Genomic DNA, 12,583 nt, shown 5'->3' on the forward strand with positions numbered 1-12,583 from the left:
CGTCCTTCCGAAACCAATAGAGAAGAGAAGGGATCACCGCTCCAGGTGGGTCACTATGTAGAGATGGACTGACTCGGCATACCGTGGGTGCTGGCGATGCACTGACCATGCATAAGATACGAAGAAAGAGGATGGATAGCCGCACTCCAATGACCAAACGGTTGTCTTTTATTCAAAAAAACACAGCAAGTACATCACTTCACAAGGTGCAACAAAGGAACAGGTAGATAGCCATCTACCTGTTCCTTTGTTGCACCTTGTGAAGTGATGTACTTGCTGTGTTTTTTTGAATAAAAGACAACCGTTTGGTCATTGGAGTGCGGCTATCCATCCTCTTTCTTCGTATCATATCCATATCGTCCTTCCGGATGAGAAATCACCTTCTGGACTGTGCAAAGGAGGCATGGTACATCTTCTGTATCCACGGCCTACGTAGACAACACCTTGCTCTCATACAAATTGGTCTCTTGCAGAACAACAATATGGCCTGGCTGCTTTTAAATAAGTGAACAAAGCCGCTCTTTTAACTTTATCATTAAGGCCCTGTATATTCCAGGACAATATATTAACCGACATAGCCATTAGTACAATTTAAAGAACATAGTAATATACGTACTCCAGAGAAGATGCAAAGCATATTTAATATGATGTTGTTTCATAGACTCCCCACAAGATGGCACCCGGAAACTAGAAAAACATACCCTACTGTAATACCCAACAAAAAAAAATGAAACAGAAACCTGCCATTCAGCTTATACCCCAAACCCATGGCGACAGTCACTAGACCAGGGGTGGGCAATTATTTTTTCGATGGGGCCACATGAGAAACTAAAAATATTTTGGAGGGCCGGGCCAAAAGGCTAAACTCAATACTGCATAAAATCAATTGTATTTCTTTATAAAAAGCAGTAAATATCATTGTTGGAAAACTGGTACGAGTACTTGTTATAGACATGGCACAGGAGGGGGACAGAGGCTGGGGACATGACACAGGAGGGGGACAGAGGCTGGGGACATGGCACAGGAGGGGGACAGAGGCTGGGGACATGGCACAGGAGGGGGACAGAGGCTGGGGACATGGCACAGGAGGGGGACAGAGGCTGGGGACAGAGGCTGGGGACATGGCACAGGAGGGGGACAGAGGCTGGGGACATGGCACAGGAGGGGGACAGAGGCTGGGGACATGACACAGGAGGGGGACAGAGGCTGGGGACATGACACAGGAGGGGGACAGAGGCTGGGGACATGACACAGGAGGGGGACAGAGGCTGGGGACATGGCACAGGAGGGGGACAGAGGCTGGGGACATGGCACAGGAGGGGGACAGAGGCTGGGGACAGAGGCTGGGGACATGGCACAGGAGGGGGACAGAGGCTGGGGACATGGCACAGGAAGGGGACAGAGGCTGGGGACATGGCACAGGAAGGGGACAGAGGCTGGGGACATGACACAGGAGGGGGACAGAGGCTTGGGACATGGCACAGGAGGGGGACAGAGGCTGGGGACATGGCACAGGAGGGGGACAGAGGCTGGGGACATGGCACAGGAGGGGGACAGAGGCTGGGGACATGGCACAGGAGGGGGACAGAGGCTGGGGACATGACACAGGAGGGGGACAGAGGCTGGGGACATGACACAGGAGGGGGACAGAGGCTGGGGACATGACACAGGAGGGGGACAGAGGCTGGGGACATGACACAGGAGGGGGACAGAGGCTGGGGACATGACACAGGAGGGGGACAGACGCTGGGGACATGACACAGGAGGGGGACAGACGCTGGGGACATGACACAGGAGGGGGACAGACACTGGGGACATGACACAGGAGGGGGACAGAGGCTGGGGACATGACACAGGAGGGGGACAGAGGCTGGGGACATGGCACAGGAGGGGGACAGAGGCTGGGGACATGGCACAGGAGGGGGACAGAGGCTGGGGACATGGCACAGGAGGGGGACAGAGGCTGGGGACATGGCACAGGAGGGGGACAGAGGCTGGGGACATGGCACAGGAGGGGGACAGAGGCTGGGGACATGACACAGGAGGGGGACAGAGGCTGGGGACATGACACAGGAGGGGGACAGAGGCTGGGGACATGACACAGGAGGGGGACAGAGGCTGGGGACATGACACAGGAGGGGGACAGACGCTGAGGACATGACACAGGAGGGGGACAGACGCTGGGGAAATGACACAGGAGGGGGACAGACGCTGGGGACATGACACAGGAGGGGGACAGACGCTGGGGACATGGCACAGGAGGGGGACAGACGTTGGGGACATGACACAGGAGGGGGACAGACGCTGGGGACATGACACAGGAGGGGGACAGACGCTGGGGACATGACACAGGAGGGGGACAGACGCTGGGGACATGACACAGGAGGGGGACAGAGGCTGGGGACATGACACAGGAGGGGGACAGACGCTGGGGACATGGCACAGGAGGGGGACAGACGCTGGGGACATGACACAGGAGGGGGACAGACGCTGGGGACATGACACAGGAGGGGGACAGAGGCTGGGGACAGGCAGCCACTGTTTAATCAATAACAATTGATTAAACAGCGGCTGCATGTGATGGCACAGTGGCTGCGTGTGATGGCACAGTGGTTGCGTTTGATGGGCACAGTGGCGACAATTGATGGCACAGTGGCTGCGTGTGATGGGCACAGTGGCAACAATTGATGGCACAGTGACTGCGTGTGTTGGCACAGTGGCTGCATGTGATGGCACAGTGGCTGCATGTGATGGGCACAGTGGCTGCGTGTGATTGGCACAGTGGCTGCGTTTGATGGGCAGAGTGGCTGCGTGTTATTGGCACAGTGGCTGCGTGTGATTGGCACAGTGGCTGCGTTTGATTGGCACAGTGGCTGCATGTGATTGGCACAGTGGCTGCGTGTGATTGGCACAGTGGCTGCGTGTGATGGGCACAGTGGCTGCGTGTGATTGGCACAGTGGCTGCGTTTGATGGGCAGAGTGGCTGCGTGTTATTGGCACAGTGGCTGCGTGTGATTGGCACAGTGGCTGCGTTTGATTGGCACAGTGGCTGCATGTGATTGGCACAGTGGCTGCGTGTGATTGGCACAGTGGCTGCGTGTGATTGGCACAGTGGCTGCGTGTGATTGGCACAGTGGCTGCGTGTGATGGGCACAATGGCTGTGTTTGGGAACAGTGGCAACAATTGATTGCACAGTGGCTGCGTCTGATTGGCACAGTGGCTGCGTTTGATGGGAACAGTGGCTGCGTGTGATCGGCACAGTGGCTGCGTGTGATGGGCACAGTGGCGACAATTTATGGTGGCACAGTGGCTGCGTGTGTTGGCACAAGTGGCTGCATGTGTTGGCACAAGTGGCTGCATGTGTTGGCACAAGTGGCTGCGTGTGATGGGCACAGTGACACCTCCCGGCCCTGCCTACTGTTATCACCGCGGCGGGGAACATTACAGACAGCGTTTGTTTGAACAGCTGTTTTCCCCGCTGCGCATAGACACTCCCCCTTGGACGGATCTGTCCAGGGGAGGGCTGGCAGCCTTAGGCCTGGGGGGCAAGTCTAGTCAAGTGGCCCACTGAACCAGCTCACCATCCATCTGCTCCACATTGCCCGCAGAGAGAGAGAGACTTCTCCACATTGCCCACATTTCCGGAATTTGCCTAAACAGAGAGAAACCGTTTCACATTGCCGGAACAGAGAGAAAAATCAATCCACATGGCCGTTTCTCTCTGGAAGCAATGTTGCGCAGTCTCTCTCTCTGTGCGGTCAATGTGAAGTGGTCCCTCTCTCTGTGTGGGTAGTGCAGTGCAAGTGCAGGCACAGGCCTATGCACTGGCCCCCAGGACCAGATTAAAGGCATTGTGGGCCTGGTGCGGCAGTGGAGCAGATTTAGGAGCGGCATGGATATGATGCAAGTAATGTTCTATCCCAGCTTTCCTCTTACTGGCCACTCTCCTGCGTTTCCAGGAGCCTGTGCTGGCTTGTGCCCAGACTTGGTTGCAGCCACACAGGTGTAATGCTAGGCCTGGCATTTGATTTACCAAGCTTTCGTAAGAGAAATGTGTCAGTGTGTGCTGTGCTCTGAGGTGAACGTTTCCTAGCCATCAGAATACAGTGATCACTGCCGGCAGCTATAGCAGCCAGCAGTGATCGACAAAAAGAAAAAAGGACAGGCTGGCTGTACTGCAGTCAGCAAGCAAACTGAAAAAATTCAGAAAAAAACATCAAATGCAGCCACTGTTGCCCATCAAACGCAGCCACGGTACCCCATTAAACGCAGCCACTGTTGCCCAGAAAACGCAGCCACTGTGCCCCATCAAACGCAGCCACTGTGCCCCATCAAACGCAGCCCCTGTGCCCCATCAAACGCAGCCCCTGTGCCCCATCAAACGCAGCCCCTGTGCCCCATCAAACGCAGCCCCTGTGCCCCATCAAACGCAGCCCCTGTGACCCATCAGACGCAGCCCCTGTGACCCATCAGACGCAGCCCCTGTGCCCCATCAAATGCAGCCACTGTGCCCCATCAAATGCAGCCACTGTGCCCCATCAAATGCAGCCACTGTACCCATAAAACGCAGCCACTGTACCCTGTGCCCCATCAAATGCAGCCACTGTGCCCCATCAAATGCAGCCACTGTGCCCATCAAAAGCAGGCAATGTGCCCCATCATATGCAGCCACTGTGCCCCATCAGAAGCAGCCACTGTGCCCCATCAAATGCAGCCACTGTTCCCCATCAAATGCAGCCACTGTGCCCCATCAAATGCAGCCACTGTTCCCTGTGCCCCATCAAATGCAGCCACTGTACCCATCAAACGCAGCCACTGTACCCCATCAAATGCAGCCACTATGCCCCATCAAATGCAGCCACTGTTCCCTGTGCCCCATCAAATGCAGCCACTGTGCCCCATCAAATGCAGCCACTGTACCCATCAAACGCAGCCACTGTGCCCCATCAAATGACACCCCCTCCGGACACGGACACCTAAATAGGGGCTGGGCACGGCGGCCATGGATAGATTCATGCAAGGCAGGAATCTATCAATTTTACATATAGGGGGTGGCATGATAGAGGGGGCAGCGCCTGTGCACCCTTAATAGACAGGCCACCACTGCACTGATGTGCTGGCGGTTTTCCATAGCCGCAGTACCTCAGACTTCTTTTAAGTTGTGCGTTTTTGCTGCATTTTCTGGAATTGCACCAAAGATGAAGCATGCAGGACTTTATGTGCACTTTCAGAACATGTAGCAAAAAGGTACAACCTAATAGAAGTCTAACGGGACCGGGGGTAACATGCAGCAAGACAGTGCCAGTACACCAGCATTGCGACCAAACTGCAGCGTACGTGTGTGTGAACCCACATCAAAAAACATAGGAGGGCAAGAAACTGTCACAGGCTGCAGTGCTAGTAATGACAGGCTGCTGGTAATATGCAGAGGGGGGGGGGGAGAGAGAGAGCAGGAAGGGAGGGAGGAGAGGCTCAGTCACTTGTCACTTACTTGGTGGCAATGGACAGTCCCAGGAGGCTCACTTCTTCTTTTTTTTTTTTAAGCCTGTGTATGTCGAGCAGAGCAGCAGACTGCTCTGTTTTAACTTTCCCTCCCACATATCCTCTTCAGACAACACGGGCTGCCAGTGTGGGCGGGGAAAGAGCAAGCAGATCCACCCACCCCCTGATAGAGCTTCGTGTGGAGGAGGGAGGGGAGGGGCTGGGCTGAACTCAGACACACAGAGACTGTGTCAGGCTGTCAGCCCAGACCAGAGCCCATCGCTGCTGCAGTACTAAATCCGGCCGTGTCTTCCCCCCGAGCTGCCGCTCTCAGCCAGCTCAGCGGCCCTTGTACAGAACATTAGAGCGGCCCGGGGGGAAGATGCATGGCTGTCACCTGGATCTGTCCAATCGCGAGCAAGGGGGAGTGTCTATGTGACTCCCCCTTGTTCGCGATTGGACAGATCCGTCCAAGGGGGAGTGTCTATGCGCGGCGGGGAAAACAGCTGTTCAAACTAACGCTGTCTGTAATGTTCCCCGCCGCGGTGATTAACGTGGCAGCGGCGGCGGGGGTGGGCCGGATTAAAAGGTCCGCCGGGCCGTATACGGCCCGCGGGCCGTAGTTTGCCCAGGTCTGCACTAGACGGTGGCTATTGTATTAGCACACAATAGTCCTGAGGTAGAAACATCCACCTGCAGATCAAAGAAATAAACAAAAAAGTACCGGTATATAAAACTGTAGTACTTTCCATGAGCTCTTGACATGACTCCAGAACACAGGATGTGTCACCCCACACCATTAGGTAACAAACTGGGGATATCCCTGATGCAAACAGACAGCTATTGCATCCAGCAGAAAACGAACGGCAGATGAAGAGGACTCAACAAAATCATGTCATGGAAGGAACATATGAGCATAAATGTGGAAAACAGGTATGCGAAGGACCCTACATATCCGCACGCTCATTCACATGAACAACTCTTAACACCCTTAAGAAAACAGGCTTAAAAATGGTATCAAGCCAATCCGTGGCATCTACCGAGGATTCAAAATACTTAACAATACCTTGGTTTTCCACCCGTAGCTTACTTGGGTACAACATGCTATACTTCAGGCCTTTAATTCCTCAAACACTTACGAACCTCGGTGTAAGAGTGGCGTTTCTTCTGCGTTTCCACAGGAAAAAGTATTATTTTGGCATTCACACACTGCACCTCATCCTTCTTGCTTGCCTCTGTCATGAGCCAATCCCTGTCCCTGAAATTGAGAAACCGCACCAGGAACGTTCTCGGTGGGTTTCCTGCCGGACGTTCCCCTGTGGGCACCCGATGAGCCCTTTCTACCACATAAGGAGAGACCTGCAGCAGCTGGAGGAGATCTTGAAAGAACTGCTCCGCAAACTGAGCCAGATCATTCCCTTCAGCCTTTTCCTGGACACCCACCACTCTTTATGTCATTGCGACGCTGTCTATTTTCAGCGTACTCCATTTTGTTCACCTGGGCCCACAATTCAGCAAGCGGTGCAGAATGTGTGGTCGCCGAGTCCTCCAGTAGCACCCAATAGGGTTAAAGGACCTGACAGATCTCATGTTTAACCATACGTTTTCAAGGAGCAAGGGAACCATTATTTCACACATTCTTACCATTTTTTGTCACCAGAAACTGTTTTTCGTTAGGCAGATAAGGTTTAACCTTTGAGTCTTCACCTGCTGCCCTAAATAAGGTTGAAATAGAAAACAGGATTAGGAAAAGCTATTCAGAACAGATAAATAATTAAAAAATAAAATACATCAATTATAAAAAAGACTAGTGCATGGGCATCTGCAAGTGGAATTTGTTGCTTGACACAGAGGTGGCCCTAAGGTCCTGGCCTGTCAATATGTTCTAGACTCCAATCCTATTGGGGCCCCATTGGCAAGTCATTGGACCCTCTTTAATCCTCACCTCTCAGAGATGCTGAGCTTTGGTTGCCTCCCATGGAAGTTTTTCCTACAGACACAAGAGGACCCATGACATTTAGAATGGCTATCAGTGTACGTGGACTCTGCCCTTCATAAAAAAAAGATAATAGAGTTCATAATAATGCAGGTGGCCTTGTGTTTTTAACAGACTTAGTCAACCCTCTTAGTCGACATTATTGTTGATCCTCATGCCGCTCGCATTAGTAAATAGATAGGAAAGTATATATCATATTTACTCGTTAAACTTATTTTTTTACATTTCTTCAGTTACATCCTGGTTTCTATGCCTAGGCAAAAGGATGTCACACATCCCAGGAGTCTTCAGGAGGGGAGGAAAGGAAAGGAGGAATACATTTTCTCAGCTAAGCACACATGAGCTAAGGGCAGATGGATTCCAGGAAGTAAATGCTACATTATTCTCCCTGCAGAAGGTGAATGCTACAATGCATGCTTTTCCTCCTCTCTCTCCTACCGCAATTCAGCTGCTGCAGGGAGAAAAACACAGCCCATTTGTTCCACTAAATGACACTCCCACTGCCCCTCCTCTCCAGATTTCTCTTCTGTGTGTTGCCCAGTCCCCCTGTGTGCTCCATTTCCCTCTCCGCTGCCAGGCTCCCCTCCTCATCTCTCTCACCGGCTGCTGTAGGGGATAGGTCATGATGGAAAGCGGGGAAGGAGCTGGTAATGGTCTGGTAAGGAAGGGACCGATAAATGACAGAGACGGTACTGATCGCTTCTGTGACCATTTATCACTGTATTAGTTCCAGTATAGCGGAGGCAGCAGAGAAATTAACTTGGGAATCTCTCTCTCCTCAGTCCCTTTCTTGGTCTGAGAAGCGAGACCTCAGGGGTCTGTTAACACCCTTGATTTTTCACCAAAGCCCCCCCCCCCCCCCCTCCCAACAGGGCTATAAAAAAAAAATGTAATAGAAATAATAATAATGTAAAAAAATAATAAAATAATAGAAATAAAAAACTACCGACACAATCCTCTGCCCTTCTAACACGTCCACTGCTCTATAGACATCATCCACTGCCCTACTGATGGGACTTGTAGTTTTCCATTCACAGAGGACTATGAATGAGTGACGCAGCCGGGCGGGCGGAGACCCGCAGGATTGCGTTTTTTTTTTTAAAGCTTTGACAGCTAGCAGGGAAGCTCGGGGCCGCTCCCTTCATAACATATTACACCCTGAATAAGGTGAACTTATCCTTTAGTTTCTTTAAAAAAAAAAAGCTGTCGATCCCTGGTGACCTATAATCCGTTTCATGTTGATCTTCACCTCTCAAAAAGGTTGCCTATCCCTGCATTAGGGCCAGATATTCGTTATTCATTTAAACAGAATAAAATGTGAATAAGGTGGTGTCTAAGCTATTATTTAAAGCCAAATTTATGTTTTTTTTTTTTTTTGGTGGGTGGATTCAGTACTTAAAGCGGGAGTTCACCCTAAAAAAAAAAAATTCTAACATCACATTGAGCTGACTTCTGACACTGACAGTATGCTAATATTTATTTTTCCGTTTATACCGTTTTATCGCTATTTTCCACCCCGGCTTTCGGGTAGTGAATCCTGCGGGAGTGGGCGTTCCTATTCACAGGCTAAGTGATTGACGTGACGACAAAAGCTTCCCACCGGCGCATACAGCGCGTCACGAGTTGCCGAAAGAAGCCGGACTGCGAGTCAGCTCTATACGGCGCCTGCGCACCGACGTTCGGCTTCTTTCGGCAACTCGTGACGCGGCCGTATACGTCGGTGGGAATCTTTTGTCATCACGTCAATCACTTAGCCTGTGAATAGGAACGCCCACTCCCGCGGGATTCACTACCCGGAAGCCGGGGTGGAAAATAGTGATAAAACGGTATGTACGAAAAAAAAAAAAGAAGATCAGCATACTGTCAGTGTCAGAAGTCAGCTCAATGTAATGTTAGAATTTTTTTTTTAGGGTGAACCTCCGCTTTAACATTAGTTATGTGTAATCGTGTATATACCATTACCTGCAGGCAGCTGTTTTGGGCAAAAAAATTCACTCCAGTATCCCATAACCACTGGATATTGCCCCAATCGGCTGTCTTCCAGTGCTGTGAGAGTCAACAGCCATCATTTTCTGCTTAAAAAAAAAAAAGTTGCGCTAGTCCTTATGCCTTGTACACACGATCAGAATTTCCGATGGAAAAAGTCCTGTCGGTGTTTAGAAATAGAACATGTTTTATTTTTTTTCCAATGGAAAAAAAAAAACGATAGGAAATTCCTATCGTCTGTGTGGAACTCCGACAGAGAAAAAAACCCCACGCATTCTCAGAATGCATGCTCGGAAGCATTGAACTTAATTTTTCACGGCTCGGCGTAGTGTTTTACGTCACACGTTTTGGACGGTCGGAATTTGGTCCGACAGTGTGTATGCAAGACAGCTTGAACGGAATTCCGACGGAAAATTCCATCGGAATTTATCCCAGTGTGTACAGCGCTTTACTCGCATTACTAGTCTTCCGCAATGCATCGCATTCTGTAAAATTGAGGAGGAGCAGCTGAATGATAGATCTCCACCAGCCATTCATAGAAGGTCATGCATTATGGGAGAATAATAGTATGAGCAATATCAATGGGGAGAGAGCAGAAGGCAGCAGGCAAGTGGCCAACTTTTTTCAGTAGCAGTGGCAGCTTAAAAGTGGTTCAAAAACCCAAGTTTTTTTTTTTTTAAGCCTTAATGCATTCTAGGCATTAAGGTAAAAAACATCAACGTGTGCAGCTCCCCTCCCCCCACCCTGATGTCGATCCAACGCTGTGCAGAAGAGCGACATCTCCGCTCTCTCTTTCAGGCACAGAATGGGGAGCCATTGGCTCCTGCTGCTGTCAATCACAGCTAGTTAGGAGGTAGCAGGGTCGAGCCGCACTGTGTATTTCAATAGACACACAGAGTGCGGCTCGGAAGCGAGCCTGCATTAGTGCCCCTAAAGCAAGCAGCTTGCTATGGGGTCACTCAGTAGAGGGAAGTGCTGGCGAGGGATCCAAGAAGAGGAGGATCGGGGCTGCTCTGTGAAAAACCATTGCACACAGCAGGTAAAAATACCATGTTTGTTATTGAAAAAAAAAAAAAACACCTTTACAATTACTTTACACATCATAGAGCCAGAAGACAGTCAGTCAAGGCAATATTATGAGACCATGAAGGCGATGTAGCCATTTGCAGGTAATGGTATATGCACCATTACAAATAACTAATGTATTTAATGCAACCGCCAATGAAAACTGTCTCAAACTAATGGCATTGACACAAGCCCAAACCCTGTTATCAAGGCCCTAAAACCCCCATGTTCGTTCTCTTTGGACTCAACAGGCACATAGCCAACCTCTCTTGCTGAATCCTAACCAGCCAGCTAGATAAGAATGCTGGGAGGAAGTTTCTTTCCTGCTTAGACTGTTGGAGAGTCCCAGATAAAACGTGACAAGCAGTACTATATAGAAGACCTGGTTGTCCTGAACTGAACTTTCAACTCAACAGGCTGAAATAGGAACATACAGTATACATGAAAGGCATATCATATGACCCTTTGAAATGTCAGTGCCGGTGTACAAACATATTGTACTAGACTTCTAAGCACAAAATGAAATGTCAGGGTGTACTTTATTATTGTGCAAGAGACCCACTGATGGAAAGCACTAGATCTTCTATATCACTATATCTTATACCATACGGAACTCCAGCTAAATTAAAAACGCACAACACACTACCAGGCAGTCAATCCGATTATGTATTAAAATTAAAAAAAAGAAGAGCTGGTCACTTTTTTTAAAAAAAACGACACCGATCTCTACGCATTCCAACCTAAACCAACATAGAAGCCCCCTACCAAGCTGCTTTCTTACATCAGCATGACAGCCACACCTACAGAGTAAGCCCCTATTCACTTGAATAGGGAACTAGTCAGCATTTTGTCAGTCTCAGCGAAGGAGGCTGTAGCTGTCATGCTGAGGTAATTAGTTGGATGGGGATTAAAAGTTTGTTAGTTTCGGTTAGTGAAATAGTGCACTTTTCCTTTATTTATTACAGGTACTTACAAAGGGGAAAATAATTATACGATCCCTTGCAGATTTTGAAAGTTTGCCCACTTACTGAGAAATGAAGGGTCCATCATTTTTTTTCATAGGTGTATCTTAAATGACAGAAAACAGAATATCAGATGAAAATCCCCCCAAAAAAACATGATACAAATGTTATAAATTGAGTTGCAGTTGAGTGAGTAAAATAAGCATTTGATCCCCTACCAACCGACAATAATTCTTACTCCCACAGACTGGCTACAGTATGTGCTCATGTGGTACATAGATTAATCCTGTCAATATAAGAAGGTGTAACAACTCATTATGTGTATAAAAGACACCTGTCCACAGAATCTTTCTTCCATTCAGGCTGGGTTCACACTTGTCCGACAAACGGTCCTACATTGGGAGCCTCATGTAGCATGACGTGTGAAAATCAATGTTTCCCTATGGGAGCTGTCTTAACTGGTCCTACACAAGTCGGTCCGACTTTGAAAATACTCCCTGTACTACTTTTGGTCCTACATTGATCCTACTTCAACCCATTGAATATCATTGAAGTCGGACCAAAGTAGTGTCCTGTTCATGAAAATAGGATGGATGTAGGACCAATGTAGGATAAATGTAGGACCAATGTAGCAGAGCAAAGTAGGATGAAAGTAGTGTAGTAGTGTGAACCCAGCCTCAAACCTCAATATCATGGGCAAGACCGAAGAGCTGTCAAAGGATGTCAGGGACAAGATTGTAGACCTGGACAAGGCTGGAATGGGCTACAAGACCATCAACAAGAAGCTTGGTGAGAAGGAGACAACTGTTGTAGTGATTATCCCCAAATGGAAGAAATACAAAATAACCATCAATTGCCCACAGTCTGGAGCGCCATGCAAAACATTTTGCCTGGGGTAAGGATGATCATGAGAAAAGTGAGGGATCTGCCCAGAACTACATGGGAGGAGCTTGTGAATGATCTCAAGGCAGTTAGGACCACAGTCACCAAACAAACCATAGGTAACACAATACACCACCATGGATTGAAATCCTGCAGCGCCTGCAAGGTCCTCCTCCTCAAGAAGGTACATGTACAGGCCCGTCTGAAGTT

At 49.5% G+C, this 12,583-nt stretch overlaps 1 protein-coding gene across 2 annotated transcripts in view; it reads right to left on the reverse strand.

The window, feature by feature from the left end:
* Nucleotides 1–12,583, reverse strand: part of ATG3 (autophagy related 3) — a 105,121-nt gene that overhangs the window by 54,889 nt on the left and 37,649 nt on the right. For both annotated transcript variants that reach the window (XM_040338053.1, XM_040338052.1), the window contains exon 5: nucleotides 7,127–7,197. In XM_040338053.1, coding sequence (XP_040193987.1) covers nucleotides 7,127–7,197 — 71 coding nt within the window. The remainder of the gene's footprint in view (nucleotides 1–7,126; nucleotides 7,198–12,583) is intronic.

The sequence above is a fragment of the Rana temporaria genome, chromosome 2, assembly GCF_905171775.1.
Source record: "Rana temporaria chromosome 2, aRanTem1.1, whole genome shotgun sequence".
Taxonomy (NCBI): domain Eukaryota; kingdom Metazoa; phylum Chordata; class Amphibia; order Anura; family Ranidae; genus Rana; species Rana temporaria.